The sequence below is a fragment of the Taudactylus pleione genome, unplaced genomic scaffold, assembly GCF_031769625.1.
Source record: "Taudactylus pleione unplaced genomic scaffold, aTauple2 ptg000026l, whole genome shotgun sequence".
Classification (NCBI taxonomy): Eukaryota; Metazoa; Chordata; class Amphibia; order Anura; family Myobatrachidae; genus Taudactylus; species Taudactylus pleione.
This window is the reverse complement of record NW_028284428.1, coordinates 2,622,153-2,644,516: the sequence shown is the minus strand read 5'-3', so window position 1 is coordinate 2,644,516 and position 22,364 is coordinate 2,622,153. Positions and strand designations below refer to the sequence as shown.

General features: G+C 45.4%; 1 protein-coding gene across 3 annotated transcripts in view; it reads right to left on the bottom strand.

The window, feature by feature from the left end:
* Positions 1–22,364, bottom strand: part of ASB9 (ankyrin repeat and SOCS box containing 9) — a 68,414-nt gene that overhangs the window by 11,333 nt on the left and 34,717 nt on the right. For all 3 annotated transcript variants that reach the window (XM_088451585.1, XM_088451582.1, XM_088451583.1), the window contains 3 exons: positions 16,795–16,874; positions 8,376–8,483; positions 3,753–3,903 (listed from right to left, as the gene is read on the bottom strand). In XM_088451585.1, coding sequence (XP_088307711.1) covers positions 3,753–3,903; positions 8,376–8,483; positions 16,795–16,874 — 339 coding nt within the window. The remainder of the gene's footprint in view (positions 1–3,752; positions 3,904–8,375; positions 8,484–16,794; positions 16,875–22,364) is intronic.

The following is a 22,364-nucleotide window of genomic DNA, read 5'->3' as shown; positions in this document are numbered from 1 at the left end:
GACTAATTGGATTGACCCCCTTAGATAAAAGTAACATAAAGAGAAGCCCTTTTAAACTAGTATTGACTGTAAACAAAACAGTGCACAAACATTGCTTTAATATCACAGAGAAGCTCATATTGACTGTATCGGCAATTAGTTGCCCTTTTTATCACCTTTCTATTGCTTTTTTTAATTTTTTCATGTCTTACAATTGTGCTGTGCAGGTACAGAGATCAGTGGAACATGGAGAAGTACTGTATTACAAGATCTGCTGGGTCTTCATGTAATGTAACAACGTGTGGAATTTTACACAATGTCAAGGTTATGATTCCTAATAAAAGAGGCTCAGCAACGCCAAGGTCACAATAACAAAGTAAGCGGTCACTACACAATCCAAGCTATCCAGCTGCGGATATTAACCTCCTCTTATCAGTCTCATGGCCAGCGTTCATTATGGTATTCATGAGAACAGGAATAATCAGCACTAAACTCCTCTTGCACTTATATGTACAGTCACTCCAGACACAACCCTTAAAAGACCATTACACCAACAATTAAAGTTAACAAATTAGGAAAACCCATGCTGTGATATTCATACACCATCAAGGTTAAGATCATATGGGCTAAAAAATATTTCCAATGTAAATGAAATACATTAGTAATCTACTTAAACTAGATTGTATCCCCATCAGTGTCAGACATTGCCCATAGTTGGCAACATTTTAAAATAATTTGCTGCTGAGCAGGTTAATCTAAGTACATAACGTTCTGTACTGACTTCATGGGACTCCATGTACTGTACTACAATGACCACCATAAATGTTTACTAAATTCTGATATAATGAAATTTGTTTGCAATTAAAACTGCTTATTTTCAATAAAAATGAAGTTATAAAGCCCAGAGAATATCTAAGAATTGAATTAAACATAGTGAATATATAGCCATTAGGGGGTTCAATCAGGAAACCGGCTGACGTAAGCCCGACAGCTGGCTTCCCGATTGCTTTATCCTGGCGAGGGTTAAATGACAGGCGTCTAAATCTGTAATTTTTCCGACGCCGGGAGACCGGCGCCCGGCATCCTGATCGAAGGGATGCCGGGCGCCGCGAGTGGACAGCCACTCTGGGGGGGGAGGGTTAGGTTTAGGGCACCCGGGGGGGGGGGCTTAGGGTTAGGGTGTTTTGATTTTTCAGCCTAATGATGGCTTGCTTCACTGATAGTGACAGCAACTGATTCCAAATGCAAATGTCACATCTAGAATCAACTCCAGACCTTTTACCTGCTTAACTGATAATGAAATAACGAGGGAATAGCCCACACCTGTCCATTAAATAGCTTTTGAGTTGATAGTCCCATTACTTTTGGCCCCTTAAAAAGTGGGAGGCACATATAGAAACCGTTGTAATTCCTACACCGTTCACCTGATTTGGATGTAATTACCCTCAAATGAAATCTGAAAGTCTGCAGTTAAAGCACATCTTGTTTGTTTCATTTCAAAGCCATTGTGGTGGTGAATAGAGGCCAAAATATGAAATTCTGTCAATGTCCCAATATTTATGCACCTGACTGTATACTAAACATCAGAATCTGATTTTGCATGTATTATTATTGCCCTTTAAAATCTAGCTCTCAAAGCCTCAGAGAATTGACAGCTTTGAAAAAAACCCTCATGCAATTCCCCCAGTAGCAGTGCCAACAATAGTAGTGCCCCTTATGCACTGCCCCCAGTAGTGCCCTTTATGCAGTGCCTCCAGTAGTGCCCCCTATATACAGTGCTCCCACTAGCGCCCTTTATAGAGTGCCCCCAGCCATGCCCTTTATGCAGTGCCCCCAGTAGTAGTGCCCCTTACACATAAAACATACAGAACACAAAATTATACTTACCTGAATCCCCGCTCCTGTGCCCGCCGCCGTCCGCTCCTCCTGTCCTGTTCAGCACTATGGGAGAGACATTATGACATCTCTCCCTTCACCCACTGCGGGAAACAGGAGGCGGACCTCATGAAGAAGCTCCAGCCTGGCACTGGCCCTAAGTGAGCAGCCAATAAGAGTCTGACTACCTGCTAAAACAAACACACTTCCGCCGGGTAGTACACTCACTATCAGTGAATGTACTACCGGGGACCGGTGGCGGTGTGTTTGTGTTAGTGTATAGTGCTGCTCTCAGACCCGGCAGCACAGACGGGGGGGTGTCTGGGGTCTGCACTGACCTGGATGGCGGTCGGCAGATCAGACAGCACCCAGGGCACATGCCCCGCTCTACAACCCCACCCCAGCCACCCCCCGCCCCTAGTTAAGCCACTGCCTGGTTGCAGATTCAACCAATCTATGTGTACTGTACACAACTATCCAATTTTTCAGCAGACCTCCAATCTGCATCTGCTGAAACAATCTGCAGAAAGGATTGTGTCACCATACAGCCCCTAGCAACAGCACCCCCTCCTTTCATGGTAGTTATGTCTTTGCTTTGTTAGGTTTCTTAAATAATAATAATGTTATTTATATAGTACTTTTTTTTCTAATAGGACTCAAAGTGCCTTACATTTGCATTTAAAACACAAAGCTTAGCAAGAAAGAGAAAACATTAGTGAAGTAACATTAGTGAAATGCTGGGTAAACAGGTGTCTTGAGTCTGCTTTTGAAGGATTTTAGAGTGGAGGCCTCTCAAACTGTGCAGGGAAGAGAGTACCATAGAGTCGGAGCCACAAAGCTAAAAGCTCGACCCTTAGATGGATTCATGGAGATCCTAGGTACTGATCTACAGATCACAGTAGTATTACTAGCCTGGCAACAGAATTTTGTATCAGCTGCAAGCAGTGCAATTCTATTGCTGGGAGAGGGCATTGCAATAGTCTAAGTATGATGATACAAATGTGTGTATGACTTTAGGTAGATCTTCTGAGGGAATAAAGTGCTTTATTCTGGCTATGTTCCTCAGATGAAAGAATGAGGATTTGATTGTGGCTAATGACTGATGTCCGCATATCCACTTGCCGATTAAAATGAGCGACTGAACGATAACAACATCGTTATCGTTCAATCGTTCATTAATCAGACATGAAAATGTCGAAAACGACCAGAGATGCATGCTCCCGCTGGTCGCTTTCGACATCAATCATCGCCTGAACATGTTAGTCAATCTGCCGATAATTACAGATTGACCATGTTCAGGGATGAGGGAGGGTGCCTACACTGAATGACATAATTCAGTGTAGGCACTGCAGGGGAAGAGGAATGACTGTACGATTACAATGTTGTCTGCTAGTGGATACTCACCTTAATTAAGGGGTCTATTTACTAAGCAGTGTTAGGAGACAGAGTGAAAAGTGATAAGGTGCCAGCCAATCAGCTCCTAACTGCCATCTCACAGGCTGTGTTTGAAAAATGACAGTTGGGAGCTGATTGGCTGGCACCTTAACACTTTTCACTCTGTCTCCTAACACTGCTTAGTAAATAGACCCCTGTGAGTCAAGTCACTATCCAGGACAACACCAAGATTCTTCACATGTTCTGTGTTTTGTAATTCCGAAACTCCAAGCGTAAGTCCAGTTGGTTGGCTATGCTGCAATTTTCTCAATAAAAATCATTAAAAACTATTTTTTTTACATACTCATCTTATTCTGCAATTATTGTTAACAGTTTCTTATATAGCGCAGCATATTCCGTTGCGCTTTACAATATTAAGTATAATTCTATCCTGCAGCACTGTGTTCACAGGCTAAACATAAAAGGACGTAAAATGTAGCTTTTGGAGCTATTTGAATATTTACCTCTCTTACATGCCTCATGTATTGGGGATGCTACATCACACACTGCATGCGGGCTGGCTCCATGCTGTAGTAGCAGATTCACACAAGAGGCACTGCCACTGACACAGGCATTACATATTGGCGTTTTCCAGTCAATGTTCGGATTATTGACCTAAAAGAGGAGTATGCAGACTCTGTGATCAATTAAACTCATGGGACTACACTGGATAGCTTAATAAGCGGCTGTACATTACTTGGAACTGGAAGAAATGGATTAGTAGAAAATCAGGTTTCCTCGATTTAATAGATTAACAAATAAGTTACTAAACTATAAGAGCACAATGTGTTTGCATCTCATGTCATTTAGATTATTTTTTTATTTGACAATGGATAATAGCATGCAAGATGTTAAGAATGTGTCGCATAGAGCAAATTTCAATATATAAATTTCTAAGTACACTATAAAAATATATACATAAATGAAAATTAAGTAAAAGATTTAAATATTGAGCTATATCTAGAAATCCAGACTTGTTGGTATATCTCCATGTTTGGGAAAGAATGCTTCCTGTGTGAGAGCACTGCCTGTCCCACAGGTTAGCTCATAAGTACAACCACCCACTACAAGGGGTATACTTACAAAAAATCAGCTTTACAAAAGTGGAGGTGTTGCCCATAGCAACGAAATTCCTACTACTGTTTTCTAGAATATACAAAAAGGGGTTTGTGACTTGTAGCAAAGATATGCATCACGGCTGGAGCTAAGGACTAAGATGAGTTCTCCCATAAACCTCCAAATACACTGATATAAGAAAAACTGGGATGTCCGGCACTGTCAAGATAAAGAAAATAAAACCTCTGTAAGGATGTTAATCAAAACCAATATTAACTGATTAGTCATCTCATATAGGGGCCTATTCATCAACACTAAAATAACGTTTTTAAGGACATTTTCCTTAAATAACATTATTTTGGTATTCATGTAGCCACTTAGCAAGGAGATATCTGTGATATCTCCTGTGCTAAGTCACCCTGCGTTAATTTCCACACTCCCCATACATTAGTATGGGGATGTAGAAATTATGGTATTCATCAAATTCCGAAAATGATCAATTTTCGGAATTTGATGCAGTTACTATTCGCCAGTGGCGTAACTAGGGCAGGGCGAGCGGGGTTCGTGCCCTGGGCGCCGTTGGACCGGCGGCGTGGGGGGGCGCCGCCGGCCACGGTACCGGCCCGCCGGCCATAGATAGCCAGTGTAGCGCCGACCGCAATGAGTGCGGTCAGCGCTACACATTTGCACAGGACCGGCGCTAGGCTTCCAGCGCCGGTCCTGTGCTGCACGCCTGAGCCCGTTCCCTCCCCCTGAGCGCTTGCCCAATAGCGCCAGGAGGCGGGCTCAGGCTGTGCATAACACACGCATCGCCGCCAGCGCTGGCGGCGATGCGTGTGTTAAACAGCAGCCAATGAGAGTCAGATAGACTCTCATTGACTGCTGCAGCACCCACTGCAAGAGCCGGACTTCCGTCCGGCTCCTGCAGTGGGTAATGGGACTGACGTCATGACGTCAGTCCCATAATGCTGAGCGCGCCAGCCCGGGCGGACTGGCGGTCGGGAGCGGCGTCGCGGACAGGAGCAGGAGCAGCGTGGAATCAGGTAAGTATATTTTTATATATATTTATTTATTTTTAAACCTATCTGCTCAACGGGGGAGGTGTTGGCTACTACTGGGGGGGGACATCTACTGGGGGTGCCATTGGGAGGACCTATACTGGGGGGGCTACTCTACTGGGGACTACTACTTGGGGGGGGACTACCACTGGGGGCATTCTAAAAGGGGCCTAGTATTACTAGAGGCACTGAACTCGGGGGACCACTATTGGGGGCAATAATAGATAGGGCCACTACAGGGACCACTGGATAGGGGGGGTCACTACTGGGAGCCTGCATCAGGGGGACCACTACTGGGGGCACTGCATGGGAGGGGGGGACACTACTGCTGGGGGCACTATATAAGGGGCTTACTGCTAGGGGCACTGCGGGGACCACTACAGGGGGTACTAGATAGGGGGGATCACTACAGGGTGCCTGCATAAGGGGACCACTACTGGGAAAACTGCATGGGGGGGACTACTGCTGGGGGCACTATATAAAAGGGCACTGCATAAGGGGATACCACTACTGGGCGCACTGCATTGTGGGGACTGCTACTGGGGACACTGCATAAGGGGGAACACTACGTGGGGCACTGCATTTGGGGGGGCCACTACTGGGGGTACTGAGTAAGGGGAACTAATTGGGGGCTGTATAAGAGGGACCACTACTGGGGATACTGTATAAGGGGCACTACTATGGGCCTGCATGAGAGGGACCACAACTGCATACTGGGGGTACTGTATAGGGGGTACTACTGGGGTTAAGGTGCATATGGATAGGAATGTTCAGTTTGAAAATAAAGGGGTGTGTCATGTTGACACGCCCCATTTTTAAGTGACCACGCCCATTTTTTTTGCCGCGCGCGCTCATGGGGGGGGGCTCCCTTTTCAAATTTGCCCTGGGCTCCAAATACCCTAGTTACGCCACTGCTATTCGCCACTGTGAGGTGGCGAATAGCAGAATCCACTTACCTGTATCAGCGTGTGCAGGTCCCCCGACGAGTCCCTCCGGCGCTCTGCTCCGTCCTCAGGCTCCGGAGGCTGGTCGGACATGTGTGCTCCCCAGCAGAGCACAAGAAAGTATAGAAAAAGAAAAAAAATATATATTTTTTCTAATCTGTCATGTGGTCTGCTGGGAAACCACATGACAGACCAGTAGGACGGAGCCGGAGGCTGCTGCGCAGACAGGTAAGTCAGGGGGGGGAAGGTTAGCGGAGGGGGGAGGGGGTGGGGGGTCGGGGGGGTACGAAACTTAACGCATGTGTAGGCAGTGCTGCGCATGCGCTGGTTTTACAGATGTAACAGCGCATGCGCAGCACTGTTTCCAGACGCGATAAGGTAGTGTAGGCAGGGAAAAGAATCTATTTCCCGAAAAGCTGTCATCGCAAAAATGACAGCTTTTCGGAATAGATACTTATGGAGAGGTGGAATGATGAATTCCACCTATAATTAGCTAGAACTCCATGAGAGTTCTAAAGCTAATTATCTCCAGAGAATATTTATGTTTAATGAATAGGCCTCTTAGGGGCATATTTATCACAATCAGCATTTTTAATCCAGATGTGAGAAATATTTTTTGTGTAAATTCGCAACATGGAAATTAAAATTTTCACGCAAATTTACCAATGTTCTCTTGCCAGGAGACACAGGGGTCTATTTACTAAGCAGTGTTCGGAGACAGAGTGAAAAGTGATAAGAAAGTGATAAGGTGCCAGCCAATCAGCTCCCAACTGTCATCTCACAGGCTGTGTTTGAAAAATTACAGGTGGGAGCTGATTGGCTGGCACCTTATCACTTTCTTATCACTTTTCACTTTGTCTCCTAACACTGCTTAGTGAATAGACCCCACACTCTGATAAGAGCCCATCCTGGTGATAAGCTGGAACGGGAGGCAATCGGGTAGCCGACTGCCTAAATACCGGCAGCCGGCTTCCTGACTGTCTTATTCCGGCAAGGGTGAAATGCCGGGCGTCTAGATGTAGACGCCCGCATTTCCCCGACGCTGGGAGACCGGCGCCTGGCATCACGATCGTAGTGATGCCGGGCGCCGCGAGCGGACAGCCACGGGGGGGAGGGTTAGGTTTAGGGCTCCCGGGGGGGACTTAGGGTTAGGCAGCCCCCCGGGAGGGTTAGGGTTAGGCTAGGGGGAGGGAGGGTTAGGGTTAGGCACCCCCGGGAGGGACTTAGGGTTAGGCACCCCCCCGGGGGACTTAGGTTTAGGCAGCGGGGAAGGGGGTGGTTAGGGTTAGGCACTTGGGGGGGAAGTTAGGGTTAGGCACCCCTAAGGAGGGTTAGGGTTAGGGGGGTTAGGTAAGTGGATACTTACCTATCCACGATCGGGATTTCCAGCGCTGTCGGGCTTCCGCTGCGTCGCACTCTGCTCCTGTCGGGCTGCCGCTGACGGGAATCGAAGTGCCGGCCATGCGGCCAGCGGTATTTCATACCAATTCCACTGGAACCAGTGTAATAACATAACCCTATCACACCGCTTCCTGATTTGTGTCCCTCTCAGTCAATGCGCATGCGTCCCAGGGGGCTGATGGAGAGGGATTCAGAGGAAGAATCTGCGATATAGTAGTCCGTAGAGCATCACGAAGATCCTTAATATTTTCAGGGAATATCGCCCAAATATTTAATGATAAATAGACCCTTACTCACAACGGGTGAGCTGACAGTGTAAGAAGAGTGTCCGTTACAAGGTTTCAAAGTAGAATAACAGTCAGGTAATCAGTATCCTTCACTGCAGTTTGTTATGCCACTGACCCCCATGGCTGACAGCCTACCCCAGGATCTCCAGGAGGGGATGTTTTAAAATTAGGTACTGTAAGTGAGAGCAAAAAGCACTTTTAACATGACTTAATGTTACGTCAATTGTCAAATAAGTGAAAAAAAGCTAAATATAATAACCCAGCAAAAAAGGAGACACGTTTTGGACGTATTAGACAAAGCAGCGTAATACTGAGTAACAATCACAGCTATTAATTAGTACCTGAGCTCCATGTTTCAGCAGTATTGTGACACAGCCAGGATGACCTCCGAGGCAAGCTTCATGGAGAGGACTCACATGATCTGCTGTAGTCAGATTTACATTATATCCCTATGGAACACAAAACACATAAAGCAATTGCCAGAGATGAAAAACTGTGGTAAGTATTATCAGTTACAGAAATTAGCAACAGACAAACACAAAACAATTCTAATCTATATACAAAATACACACTAATACAATCCAAATATTTATTTCATGTTAAGTCCTATTTACTTTTTTGCAATCCACAAATAGAGGTCTGATTGATGTTGTGTTTTAGAAATACTTTTTGCCTTTGATTAAAAATTGTAATTGAATTGTTAGGGTCTATAGATCTTACTGGTGTTTTGCTGTATATATAATTGCGCTATTTTGGAAAAGCACATGTGCACTATTCTAAATGTGGAACTACGTACGTATACATGTTTTTGCTAAGTATATATTAATGTTGTTTATAATTACTTTTTATAAAACACAACATTCAATGACAACCACAGATCATTTTTACATTGCTGTAGTTATCTGCTAAAACTAATGACCCTTATTGCAGCAGGTAAGATAAAGATGAATAATTATGTGTACAATCATCATATTCCCAACAGGAGAATATTCATGGAAACAAACTAAGTGAACATCTCCCTAAAAGAGTCACTGTGACCATTTTCCATAGTTATGCTCCAGGATAAAACTACAAATGTTATATAATATTTACAATGTTTTTATTTTGTGCATCTATTTCAAAGTCACATCTTTTATGTAGTTTTCAATCCACACACTGCTTTCACACTTGACTTTCACTGCATTGAATCAGGAATGTGTATAACATAGGGGCTGGGTGTGAGGCGCTGGAAGCCCGAAACAGCAGAATCCCGACAGGGCAGGTAAGTATGCTAACCCTACCCTTCTCCCCCCCTAACCCTAACCCTCCCCTTAGGTGTGCCTAACCCTAAAACTCCCAGGGTGATGTCTAACCCTAAGTCCCCCCTGGGGGGGCCTCAACCTAACCCCCCCTTCCTATTACCTAAACCTAATCTTCCCGGGGGGGGGGGTGCCTAACCCTAACCTCCTCCCGGTGGTGCCTAACCCTAACTCCCCCCTCCCCTAGTCTAACCCTCCCCGGGGAGTGCCTAAACCTAACTCCCCCTCTCCGCGGCTAACATTTCCCGTTTACCTTCGTTTGGGAAGCTGTCTGTCGGGATTCCATCATCGAGCTAAAGATAGGCATCGGTATTTAGACACCTACCTTTAGTACTAAGTCGGGATTTCCATGTCAGGATTCCATCAGACGGTGTCCCGTGCATCGGGATTCCAACTACATCCCATAACGGGTTACTTTATCTTTGTTGTTTAGAAAAATAATTAGAGACCTATAGAAATTTATTATTTAATAACCAAATCATTTTTAAACAGGAAATGTATTATTTTATTACCTGGTTCCCTAAATTGATCTGTTACCTACAGCCATGGCCAAAAGTTTTGAGAATGACACAAATATTGGTTTTCACAAAGTTTGCTGCTTCAGTGTTTTTAGACCTTTTTGTCAGATGTTACAATGGTATACTGAAGTAAAATTACAAGCATTTCATAAGTGTCAAAGGCTTTTATCGACAATTACATAAAATTTATGCAAAGAGTCAATATTTGCATTGTTGACCCTTCTTTTTCCAGACCACTGTAGCAGCAGTCACGGATGGTCAGGGGCTGTGCTTTACTATAGGCTGCACGGCCCCTCCACCACACAGAGGAGGAGGAGGTGCAGTGTTTTAACTTAAAACACGGCTGCCTCGCCTTTGAAAGCTTTGGGGGGAATATACCGCCCCTTGCCCCCCGTTCCAACACCCATGGCAGTGCACTATAATACAGGGTGCCTCCCTATCCTCAGCTTGTGTAAAAATCAGACCAGATCTGTGGGTCCATGTGACAGCAGCCTGCACTCTGATTGGCAGATTGTTCCAGCCATTTATCAATCAGATTGTGCATTCCTCCAAGTACTCTGGTGAATAGACAGCACCATCCACCAATCAGTGTGTTACTGGGTGTCACTCTGTCATCTTAATCATTTAAAACACATATACGGATGGGACATCGAAAGAAAACATTAAAGTACCGATGATTTTAACATTGAATGCAAAACATTGTTTAGTCCTAAACATTAGTTCTGGAACATCGATGTTATCCGATGTTTCTATTTTTTTTAAAGTAAACTACCTACTTAAACATATAATGGTAGACGAAATCTGTATAGGATTGAGGATAGATAAGATTGATGGTTTCTGCAAGGTGTTTTTGTATATGACAGCCTGGTTGGCTGAGTGAAGGGTTTGTGTCAGGTGGCCAGATCATCCTATAGGCAGAGGGATAGGAGGAGTTAAATGGAGGATATATAAGGAAGGGTTAGAGGGCAGCTCAGCCTCTTTTGCAGTGGAATTTCGGAACCCACCATCCCACCCACATTTAAGTTGTGTTCACTAATCTGCTTTTTTCCAATTTAGGTGAGGCACAGCATGGCGGGAGTTCGCTGCAACTCAGTGGCTTTAGGTGGCGTAAGACAACTTTGTGGGGGCACTGTCCCTCATTGCCCCTGGCGAATTTGTCCTTCTCTTTGCGGGGGGACCCGGGTGCTGTTTTAGTGCGAAAGCACCTCGGATTGGCCCAGGAGGGAAGTGAGACTCTCGCATCGTTAGTATGTCTTGAAGGGGGGTCGTTTAGTCGTCCTCCGAGTATTGAGCAAGGTGAAAGCTAGAACTGAGTTGCAGCGTCTCTTGGCCACCCTGGTTAGGTTGATTGAATTTAATTTATAAATAAAAAGCTGTGACCTTTTTTAGCCAAGCTCTGGTGTCCGTGTCTTTATTTATTTGTAACTTAAGTTAAGTAAGCTAATCAGGTGTTAAAGTATTGTAAAGCAGTAAACCAATACAGATCTTATACACTAATAAACTTCTAAAATCATACTTATGTTTATTTGATGAAGGCTTAAAGTATATACAGTCCAGCAGTTCAAAAAAAAACAGCAGCACTCAGAGGATTTAAAAAATGCAAAACTCCTTTTTAAGATCTTTAAAGACCTGGTACTGTACCTGTACTTCTTAGGCAGCATACTACAAACAGTCCTCCTGAAACATTGGCATTAAATGGTTTATTTGTGCTGCCAAGACGAAGGCATCTAGCAACAACAGCCATGTCCGTGGTTGCCACAGCTGGTGTTGCTGGGAGACTGAGGGGCCTATTCATCAACACTAAAAAATGTAAAGTGTTAATTTAGTTTAGAACTCGCAATGAGTTCTACATAATTTTTGGCTGATTCATCATACTTTAGCTACATATGTATCATCACCGAAAAACTGCCATTTCTGCGTAGACAGTTTTTCGGAGAGAGATACTTTTCTCCTCCTTCCTTGGCTTAGTGCTGCCTGATTTTATTAAATGCGCATGCGCAGCCTTCCTTTGAAATAATTCAGGACAGTAGAAAAAATATGTAATGGCTAAAATAAAGTTTATTAGACAAATAAGCAGCAGGCGATTTCAACACACAAGCGCCCTGGAGCTGGAGGACAGTGGCCAGACGTTAACAGCAGGCAGCGGCGGGTGGAAACAGAAGACTGCAGTGGAAGCAGGACGCAGGCACCGCCGGACAGGGGAGATGTGCCGGGGAAAATTGGCCAGACGTACAGGCAGCGGCGGGTGGAAACAGAAGACTGCAACGGAAGTAGGACGCGGGCGCCGCCGGACAGGAGAGATGTCCCGGAGAAAAGTGGTCAGCCCTGATGCACCCAGTAGGCAACGGTGGGGGAGAGTACAGGGAACTGTGAGAAGAGTCATGCAGAGGGAGGACTGGGCGGCCGCTGCTGGAGTCTGGACACAAGAGCAGAGGGAGGAGGAGCGCACGGCAGTGGCTGCAGGCTGATCTGCTACTGCTACACAGGCTGCCGTGTTGTGTAAACGGCAGCTTGTGAGCACTTTCAGAGGCTCTACGCCATCTGGAGATGGTGTAAAGTTACACTATCAATTTCCAAAAATCTATGATTTTCGGAGGTCGATGAATACAATAATTTCTACATCCCCATATTACTATATGGGGAGCTTGGAAATTAACGCAGGGGAGCTTAGCAAGGAGATATCAGTGATATCTCCTGTGCTAAGTGGCTTCATGAATACTAAAATAACGTTATTTAAGGAAAATGTCCTTAAAAACGTTATTTTAGTGTTGATGAATAGCCCCGTGTGATGTAATTTTTGAGAGCCTCACTGTCTGCGCCTCGTGGTCCCAGCCCAGCCGTCACAGTTGTTGCTAGATCCAAGTTGAAGTAAGGACCTCTGATGCCACAACCAAGTGACCGCTACAGCAGGGCTGGTCAGCTACCAGTGCTACTATCCACGTGGGCATAGAGGGGGAATATAAAACTGTGGCGAGCGAAGCGAGCAACTGTGCCTGAAGCACGGGGAGCAAATCGAACTCCCGAGGGGACACTTTTGGCTCCCGTTCTGAACCTTGCCCCTCCCCCTTTTGTTGCAGTTCACGTGGTTGTGACATCAGAGGTCCTGTACAGCGCCTCATTCTAGATCTAACCCTGCGGTCACTCCCTGGGTTGGTATCTTCTCTATTTAGAGTGGGATAAGTAACATCTATTTGTGGCTGCCGGTTTTATATTTTGCTACATAATTGTCCTGAGAACATTCTTTATACAGTATATACCAAAACATCGACTTACACTACTGTCTGTAAACATTAATGGTGGTTTAAATACACTTATTTACTTTAAGGTGCATATACACTAGACGATATGCTCCCTGAGCGATATCGTGTAGTGTTGTCCCCGGCAGGCTGTGCTCAATGTCGTTCATGACATTGAGCACAGCCGCTGAACGATATCATTAACGATATCGTTCAGCGCCGGGCTCTCTCCCCCATTCCCTGACATGCAGCAACCTGACGAGATCGTCAGGTTGGCCTGCATGTCAGCCCGATGAACGATGATGACGAACGACCCGCGGGAACGTGCGTCGTCATCGTTCATCTTTTTGGGCTTAAAAATGGACGATAAAGTGGACGACTGAACGATAACGATATCGTTATTGTTCAGTCGTCCACTTTATCGCCCAGTGTGTACGCACCTTTAGAGTGCCGTACCTTTGTGCCCGGATATAGAGATTATATATATATATATATATATATATATATATATATATATATATATACATACACACACATATATACACATATACTCGTGTATATATTTACATACATACATATACAGTACATGCAGTGAGTGACTGACTGTCACTGGTCAATTACATTACCAATAGCTGCTGATTGGTTGACCAGAGTGTCTGTCTTTCCCCCTCAGCAGCACATATGCAGCCAGCCTAGCTCTGCAGCCAGTGACTAACTGAGAGCAGCACCAGTGGCAGTGAGCAGAGGATGGGGCTGTTCTATGTGCTGCTGCTGATTGGCTGTCCATAGTGTCTTTCACTCTGTTAGCCACAGCCCCCCAGCAGCATGCATGAACGCAGCACTGTGTGTAAACTGTGTATTGAAATGTCAGCATTACACACATAGGGCTCTATTTATTAACATTATTTTTACTAAAATAAAGTGAAAAAGGGTGTTTTGAGGTTTTCACACCCTTTTCACATTATTTTAGTATCACCTATAGTTATTAGAGGGCAATTGGAGTAGAATTCGTAAAATTCTACTCCAACCCCTAAGTATCACTTATTTTTAGTAATCAGATCGCATTTCCCATAATTGTAATGGGAAATGTGATCTGTCTGGTAGTTACTAAAAATAAAAAATAAATACCTAGGGAGGTCCTGTGATAATAATGCCACCGGGCTCCTACTCTGCTCTAACGGGGACAGCAGAGCCGGGAGTCGGTCCCAGTAATCAGCTGTGTGGTCTAAACAGACCGCAAGCTGATTACTGAAAAAAAGGAAAAAAAATTGTCAAAAACATTTTTACTTACCTGACTCCAGGGACCGGTGGTCGGGGCTCCGGGTGATGTCCTCCCTCCGGTCAGCTGGTCTCCCATAGTGCACCGCGGCCCAGTCATCAGGTGATCGGGTCCCAGTGCAGTATGGGATATCACCTGACCAGACACATGGAGGACATCACCGGAGACCCGGATCATGCAGGTAAGTGCTATTAAGGGAGGGGGGGTTGCGGGAGGAAGGGGGGGTCCGCGATCTCGGGGGGGCGGGGCTTAGCGCCGGGGGGGTAGCAGCGGCGGCTAGTCTGAGCATGGGCGGGCACTTTATCACTGTATTTTTTGCGAAAATACCGTGACTAGTGTGCGGAGGGGATTCGCAGAGACAGAGCTTTATCGCAAGCTCTGTCCCTGCAAGGGATATGTAGTAAATCCCTGTGATATTGCCTGAATTCGCAATGCGAATTGCCAGCAGCCTCACAGAGTTAAAAACAACGGCAACCAAAAAAATTGGAAACCATCTGGGAAACTTCGGGGGAGAAATCTAGCGATGGTGAGGAAACATTGGATCCTCACCATTGCAGGGTTAAACATTAAACATTGGAACCATCTGACTTATGTCTCCGATGAAACATCAAATGATTCCTATCCCTAAAACACAATCCAAAAACATTCTAAACATTTAAAATAAGTTCCGCTGCCTGCCTCTCGGCTGGCAGGCACAACTAAGTATTGTGCACTGCAGCCACAGACAACAGGCTGGCCTGAAGACATTAAAACTGCATTGCCCACCCCAAAGTACCAAAGCTGTATGGCCCCAGCACTGATGATGCAATCAGTACTGCCTGGCTGGTTGGATGGGAACTTTTTAGCCTGTAGCAGGCTCTCACACCCAACCTCTGTCCTCTGTAGCCGAGACATTATTGTACAGAAGAAAGAAAAGAGAAGAGGAAAGGAAAGGAAAGGTATTACACTGATTGATCTAGGTCAGTGTTGGCTAACCTTGACACTCCAGCTGTTGTGGAACTATATATCCCAGCATGCCCTGCCACAGTTTTAGCATGCCCTAATAGCAAATCTGTAGCAGTGCATGCTGGGTTATGTAGATCCATAACAGCTGGAGTGTCAAGGTTAGCCAACACTGATCTAGGTAATGGCATATAAAGTAATACAGGTTGAGTCTCCCATATCCAAAATGCTTGGGAGCAGGGGTATTTTGGATAACGGAATATTCCGTATTTTGGAATATTTGCATATCATAATGAAATATCTTGGGAATGGGACCGTGATATACACGCAGAATGCATTTATGTGTTATATACACCTTATACACACAGCCTGCAGGTAATTTTACACTATATTTTCCATAATTATGTGGCTCAAGCAAAGTTTGTGTACAGAAATGAAATTCATTTATACACACAGCCTGAAGGTAATTTTATACAATATTTGTAATAATTTGTGTCTTAGACAAAGTTTGTGTACATTGAACCATCAAATATCAAAGGTTTCATTATCTCAGTCATGCCAAAATAATTCCGTATTTCGGAATATTTGGATATGGGAGACTCAATCTGTATATTCTATTATTATAAATATATTTTTGTTTTTATTAATTAGGATTAAATAAAAACCATGGGCCTGATTCAGACCCACTCGCGAGCGGCTGTCCGCTCGCAAGTGGGTCGATGGTCCGCACTGAGCATGCGCACGACGGAGGGAGCTCCGTCGTGCGCATGCGCCAGACGCGACGAGCGAAGGACTTTCCTTCGCTCGTTGTGTCTGATCAAAGGGGGCGTGCTGTCGATGTTGATTGACAGCACGCCCCCTTTGGTGGGCGTGCCGGGGGCGTGCCTCCCTGACGGGGGCGTTCCCAAGGGAACGCCTCCCGTCAGAAGCCGGCCCACTGACATCACTAGTGATGTCAGTGGGAGTGATTTTGGCTCTGATAGAGCCAAAATCACTCCGGGCCTTGCGGTTGAAAACCTCAACCGCAGGCTCCGGCTCGCAGTTTCGATGGTCGCGATGGTCAAGACCATCGCGGCCATCAAACTGCACGCTCGTATAGGCTGTGGGTGGTGACCCACAGCTATACGAGCGTCCAGGAGGACGCTCCATAATTATGGAGGGCGGCCCTCATTCAGAGCGTGCGCTCTGCTCAGAGCGTACGGCTCTGAATGAGGGCCCATGTTCACAATATTTAAAATATAGATTATGTATAGGCCTCTGTTCATGAACCAATGCTGTGTACTTGCACCCCTGGATAACATCTGTGAAGCAGTCCTTCCATGCAGTGCAATATGTTTTGTTTGGCTGCAAATTCTGCACTATGGTAAAATTTTTATCAAACTCTAAATTAGCCATATAAATGTGAAAATGTGTTTAACCATAGTAACCCAATACCTTATTTTATTTGTGATATGTTGAAATACAGGAGTATTAATCTTATTGATTACCTGGTTGATTAATTGATTTAAGGCGACTTGGCGTCCATGTATCGATGCTTCATGTACTAGAGTCCAGTCTGAACTAAAGTCTGTATAACAGAAAAAAAATACACAGTGACATTTCTGTTCAAAATACTACTGCATTACACTTATAAATCTATAATTAGGCCTACCGTACCTATCTCACTGACAGATTATTAGACAGATTGGGGGGGCAATCAGAGAAGGAAAATAATGTGATAATACCTTATATTAAATGTCATATTAGTGATTTTTGGCTTTACGCAGAGTAAGGACGGGTATGTACTAAAGGTGAAAATGCGTCCAAAACTCTGAGAATTAAGTTTTCAGAGTTTATGTAGCATCCCCATATGTACCAAGCTCTGGAGTGCGATACATTCTGGAGTTTGGACCCAGTGGACAACAAACTCCAGCGCTGCCCAATAAAAGCCTATGGGCTTTTTTTGCATTACCTTCTGGGTCCCCTGCAGCGCCTACGTTATTCTGCCCATTTCTTTCCTCAAGTTGCGATTTTTCGCATTGCACATGACCAGGGCGAATGTGCGTGGTACCTCAGGAAGTGGGCATGTGTGCAATAGCAGAGGGCGTGTGTAGTCGCAGCGAAAGTAGACCATGTGATCATGTAATCGCAGAGTGTGACTAAATCAATCATCAAAAAAAATTGCAACGTGCCCTCTTGAAGGGTCCGAGTTGTGTGCTCTGCCTGTTGTGTAAGTTTAAAGTTGATAGTAATGAAAGCATGTAATTGGTCGCAAACAGTGAAAATATACCCAATTATGCAGAATGTCTAAAATTGCAGTTTTATAAAAGTAATTTTACACTGCAATACACATACTATTAGCATGCTACTGTACTCAATGCACTTGTGGATTATCTACTCTGTCCGTTTGTCAACTGTAATGCGATTGTGTACTGTTATTTTTAGGGGTGAGCGGGTTCGGTTTTACTCGGTTTTACTCGGTTCTTATCGCCACTTTACCGCAAATTCGGCTCGATTTTATTCGCTATCCAAAACACGTGTTCGGCGATAGCCAATAAAAAGATCCGAGTAAAACCGAGTAAAACCGAACCCGCTCACCCCTAGTTATTTTACACTTTTTGCAATACCACACCTCCAATCTCATCTCAGCCAGGTATGACAAGGTGAGGGAGCCACAACCAAGGGGGAAGGAGTCACATCTCCAGATTTGCATATGTGATGCGCTCTGAATAGGTCACAAAGATGCAAGATGCGACTGACCAGGGGTTAAAGTGGGCCGGAACGGGGCGGAACTGCGTTCCTTCACTTCTATTTGGACCCACCTAACCCCGGCACCGCAGTTCTGCTCCATGTGTAGGGCGCCCGCTGAGATTTTGTTACCAGTGGATGCCCAGCTCCCTCACCGCAGTGCCAGCGGCAACCGGAGGCTGGAGCTCACTCGTGAGATCCGGCTTCCAAGTCCCGCTGCGTGCAGTGCACTATGGGAGAGATGTCATGACCGAGTTTGAGAACCGGTGGTTTAGACAATTGACCATTTCTTTCAAATACATTGTTGACCAATATAATCATGGTGCTCCTGGGTTAAATTAAAACATGGAATTCTAAACTTGTATCTGCCCCACACTTTTACCTATTAGAACAAGGCATAATGCAAGTCTTTATGTGCAATACCGAATGTTCTGATCACTAAGGGCTCTATTTATTAACATTATTTTTACTAAAATAAAGTTAAAAAGGGTGTTTTCACACCCTTTTCACATTATTTTAGTATCACCTACAGTTACTACAGGGCAATTGGAGTAGAATTCGTAAAATTCTACTCCAACCCCTAATTATCACTTATTTTTAGTAATCAGATCGCATTTCCCATAATTGTAATGGGAAATGTGATCCGACCAAAGTTACTAAAAATAAATTGTAAAAAAATATCAGGGAAAGCCCTGTGATTATAACGCCACCTGGAGGTGACATTATCCAGGGTCTCCCCTGGTTACCGGGCTCCTACTCTGCTCTAAAAGACAGAGCAGAGCCCGGAGCCGGTCCCAGCGATCAGCTGTGTGGTCTAAACAGACCACAAGCTGATCTCTGCTAAAAAAAAAAAAAAAAGTAAAATAAAAACTTTACTTACCTGACTCCAGGGACCGGTGGTTGGGGCTCCGGTGATGTTCTCCCTCCGGTCAGCTGGTCTCCCATGGTGCACTGCGGCCCGGTCATCAGGTGATCGGGTCCCAGTGCAGTATGGGATATCAGCTGCCCGGAGGCATGGAAGACATCACCGCAGCACCGATGACTGCAGGTAAGTGCTATTAAGGGGGGCGGGGCTTAATAACGGGACGGGGCTTAGCGCCGGGGAGGGTAGCAGCGGTGGCTAGTCTGCGCATGGGCGGGCACTTTATCACTGTATTTTTTGCGAAAATACCATGACTAGTGTGCGGAGAGGATTCGCAGGGACATAGCTTTCTCGCAAGCTCTGTCCCTGCAAGGGATTTGTAGTAAATCCCTGTGATATTGCCTGAATTCGCGGTCTGACCTGGGTTGGAACCATGGAGCTCATGCTCTGACGCAGCTAAAAGGGTCCGGGTATGAAAATGCCACGATCGCACTGTCTGGTGGAATGACACCTTCTATACCTTAGAGAGCGACGGCAGAGTGAACGCACGCCGGAGTATAAAGCCGCCCACCTTTCTCACTTAGCACACGTCATCTCCAGGAAGTGTGTGATTAGTCGGTAACATCGAGCCCCATCGGAGCTGCACTCAGAGCTTGAGGTAGATCCTACCCCATTGCAAGCACTGCGATCAGTGTTGGCTAAGATACAACCAAGTGACATGTAGAATGACGCCTTCTTTGCTAATTATGCACACCCTTAAAACGCCGTTTAGGGGGCGTGGCCTGGAGCGACTGGTGTAGGAGCTAACTTACCTGCTCTCCCGCTGAAAATCCTGCTGTTCATCCTGAAGGAGCGATACCCCAGGTTTCAGTTTTCCCAGCATGGTGGTTGTAGCTCTTCTGCCCCTCCTGGACCTAGAATCGGGACTCTCCTGTTACTTTCTGAGGAGCTGTGGGCGTCTGGTGCTTCTCCTGTCTCCCACATGGACGGCTGCATCCTCTGGTGTCCTGATCCAGGGCTGCTTGCAAGCTGGGCTGTTCGTCCGCGGGACTTTACCTGGAGGTGACACCTTTCTCCCTTCTCCAACTGCAGTGGACTGGCTCCTGGGTCTAGCGTCTATCTATACTGGGCTCCAGTGTTTGTCCCGGATGATACACACTGACGGCAGCCATCTTGGATCCGGCTCTGCAAAGCTGCTGGCTGTATGGTGTGAGACTAGTGTCTGGTATTTTATTTCTCCTGTTATTTTGCCTTCCTGCTGCCTGGTTTCCCTGGTGGGGTGCCTGTTGTACCAGCTGGCTTATTTGCTATACTCTGCACTTATCATACCTCCCAACTGTCCCTCTTCCAGCGGGACAGCCCCGTTTTTCTGTGACTGTCCCTTAGCCCCGCCCGCGGGCCGCAGTGTCCCGAGGTGGGGGGGAAGTTGGGGAGAGCAGCCTAGCAGAGCAGAGCAGCGGGTGTGCAGAAAGTGAACAGATGCCATGCGATGCATCTGTTCACTAGCGTAGGGAGAGCCTGGGGGGGCTGCCCAGCATCTCTGAGAGTGCTGGGCATGCCCCTTATAGTGACGAAAACGGGGGGGAAGCTGCAAGACTCCGCCCCCGTTTCAGTTGGCTCCGCTCCTTTTCAGAAACCACGCCCCTTTTCGGGTGCGCCCTGTCCCTCATTACCGCTATGAAAAGTTGGGAGGTATGCAGTTACTCCCTGGTGCTGGCTGGCTGAAAATTGTAGTTCCTCCTCTAAGTAAGGCATTGTACTCCTGCTTTCAAGTTTGCCTATCCTGCTCTATAGTTGCTAGGCTGCTCTTTGCCATCTCCTGAATTCTTGCTGTGTTGAAATTACTGTTGCAGGACATATTTTCTTAATTATGGATAAAATCATCCAGGCTGTTAATGCCTCTACTCACAGCTCCTTAAAGTGTTTGATAACATGTAAGTAAAATAGTAAATACCCCTTTTGTGTGTTGTGATTCTGGGAAGTGCTGTGAAGAGGTTAAGAAAGTTATACAGCCAAATCCTGAATCTACAGTCCTCACAGCTTATGGAACTAATTCCGTCCTGGATTTCTCCTTTCCATTGGAAATGTTAGAACCTGAGCGAGGTATACAGCTGAATCCTGAATTTACAGTCATCATAGCTTCTGGGACTAATTCCATCCTAGATTTCTCTTTTCAATTGGATATGCTGGAACCTGACCGAGTTATACAGCCAAATCCTGAATCTGCAGTCCTCACAGCCTCTGCGACTTATCCCGTCCTCTATTTCTCCTCTCCATTGGATATGCTTGAACCTGAGCAAATTATGCGGCCGAATCCTGAATCTACAGTCCTCACAGCTAATGGGACTAATTCTGTCTTCTATTTCTCCTCTCCATTGAATGAGCTTGATCCTGAGTTTATTTGTTATTTAATTTCTGGGTGCTCCGATGTTGCCGCTGTACTCCTGCGGATTAATTTTTTATCCTTACTATGTGAGCCGAGAATTGGGGATTTGTCGTTCGAGCATGATGGTTCTCCTGTTTATCCTCGTATGAGTCAAGATGGAACTATCACTTCAAGTCCTTTGTTTCTAGGGTTTGTGACCTGGCCAGACTAATGTCTTCCAGCGAATTACTGTGTCTAGTTGCTGTTAATTTGTATATTCTGTGTTATATGAGAGCCAGTATTACTTTAACAATATTCTTCTGGATTGTACTCTAAAATCTAGATGCTGCGGGAGGGCGGGGTTGGTTTTTACTAGCCTAGGGTCATTTTGTTTATTTTTTGCCCTGGTTATTTATTTTGTGTTTATATCCTGTATTTGGGTATGGGAGGGTTAGGGATCTAGGTAATTTAGAATAGTTAGTGGTGGGCTGGGGGTTAGGGGATCCAAGTATGCCTAGGTTGGGGTTAGGTTATACAGGGTGGGGGGTTATGGGGAGGTTTGTTTTGGGATTTTGATATTTTGGTAAATATTTGTTTATGAGCAATGCGGTTGGTATGATTATACTGCTAGAGGAGGCAAAGCAAAATATTGAAATATACTAAGTATTTTTGTTCTCAAGATTTACGGGCCCGAATGGCGCCTTCGGGTTCATGTATACCCCTTTATTGTGTTAGGAGGTTATATCCTGTACATGTCGAATATGGTTATTAATTTTTATACCGACGCAAAATCATTTAAATGGAGCATATTACTTGTACTGCCTGTCATGTTTATATTTGTTTCCATTTTGTCTTGTTTGTATAATGAAAATTTTTTTTATAAAAATTACTGAATTAAAAAAAAAAAAACACCGTTTAGACGCCTTCGTCCGCCTATCCACTCCCCCGTTCAAAAGCACCTTCCCCTGTTATCACCCACAAATGGCGTTGTCACTCAAATTAGCATCCAGTCTGTGTACTACAAGCGCACAATTCCTGGACGCAGAGACTGGTTCGCGTATGCGTACTTTGATGCATGTGCAAACGTGCGATAATCGCCCATA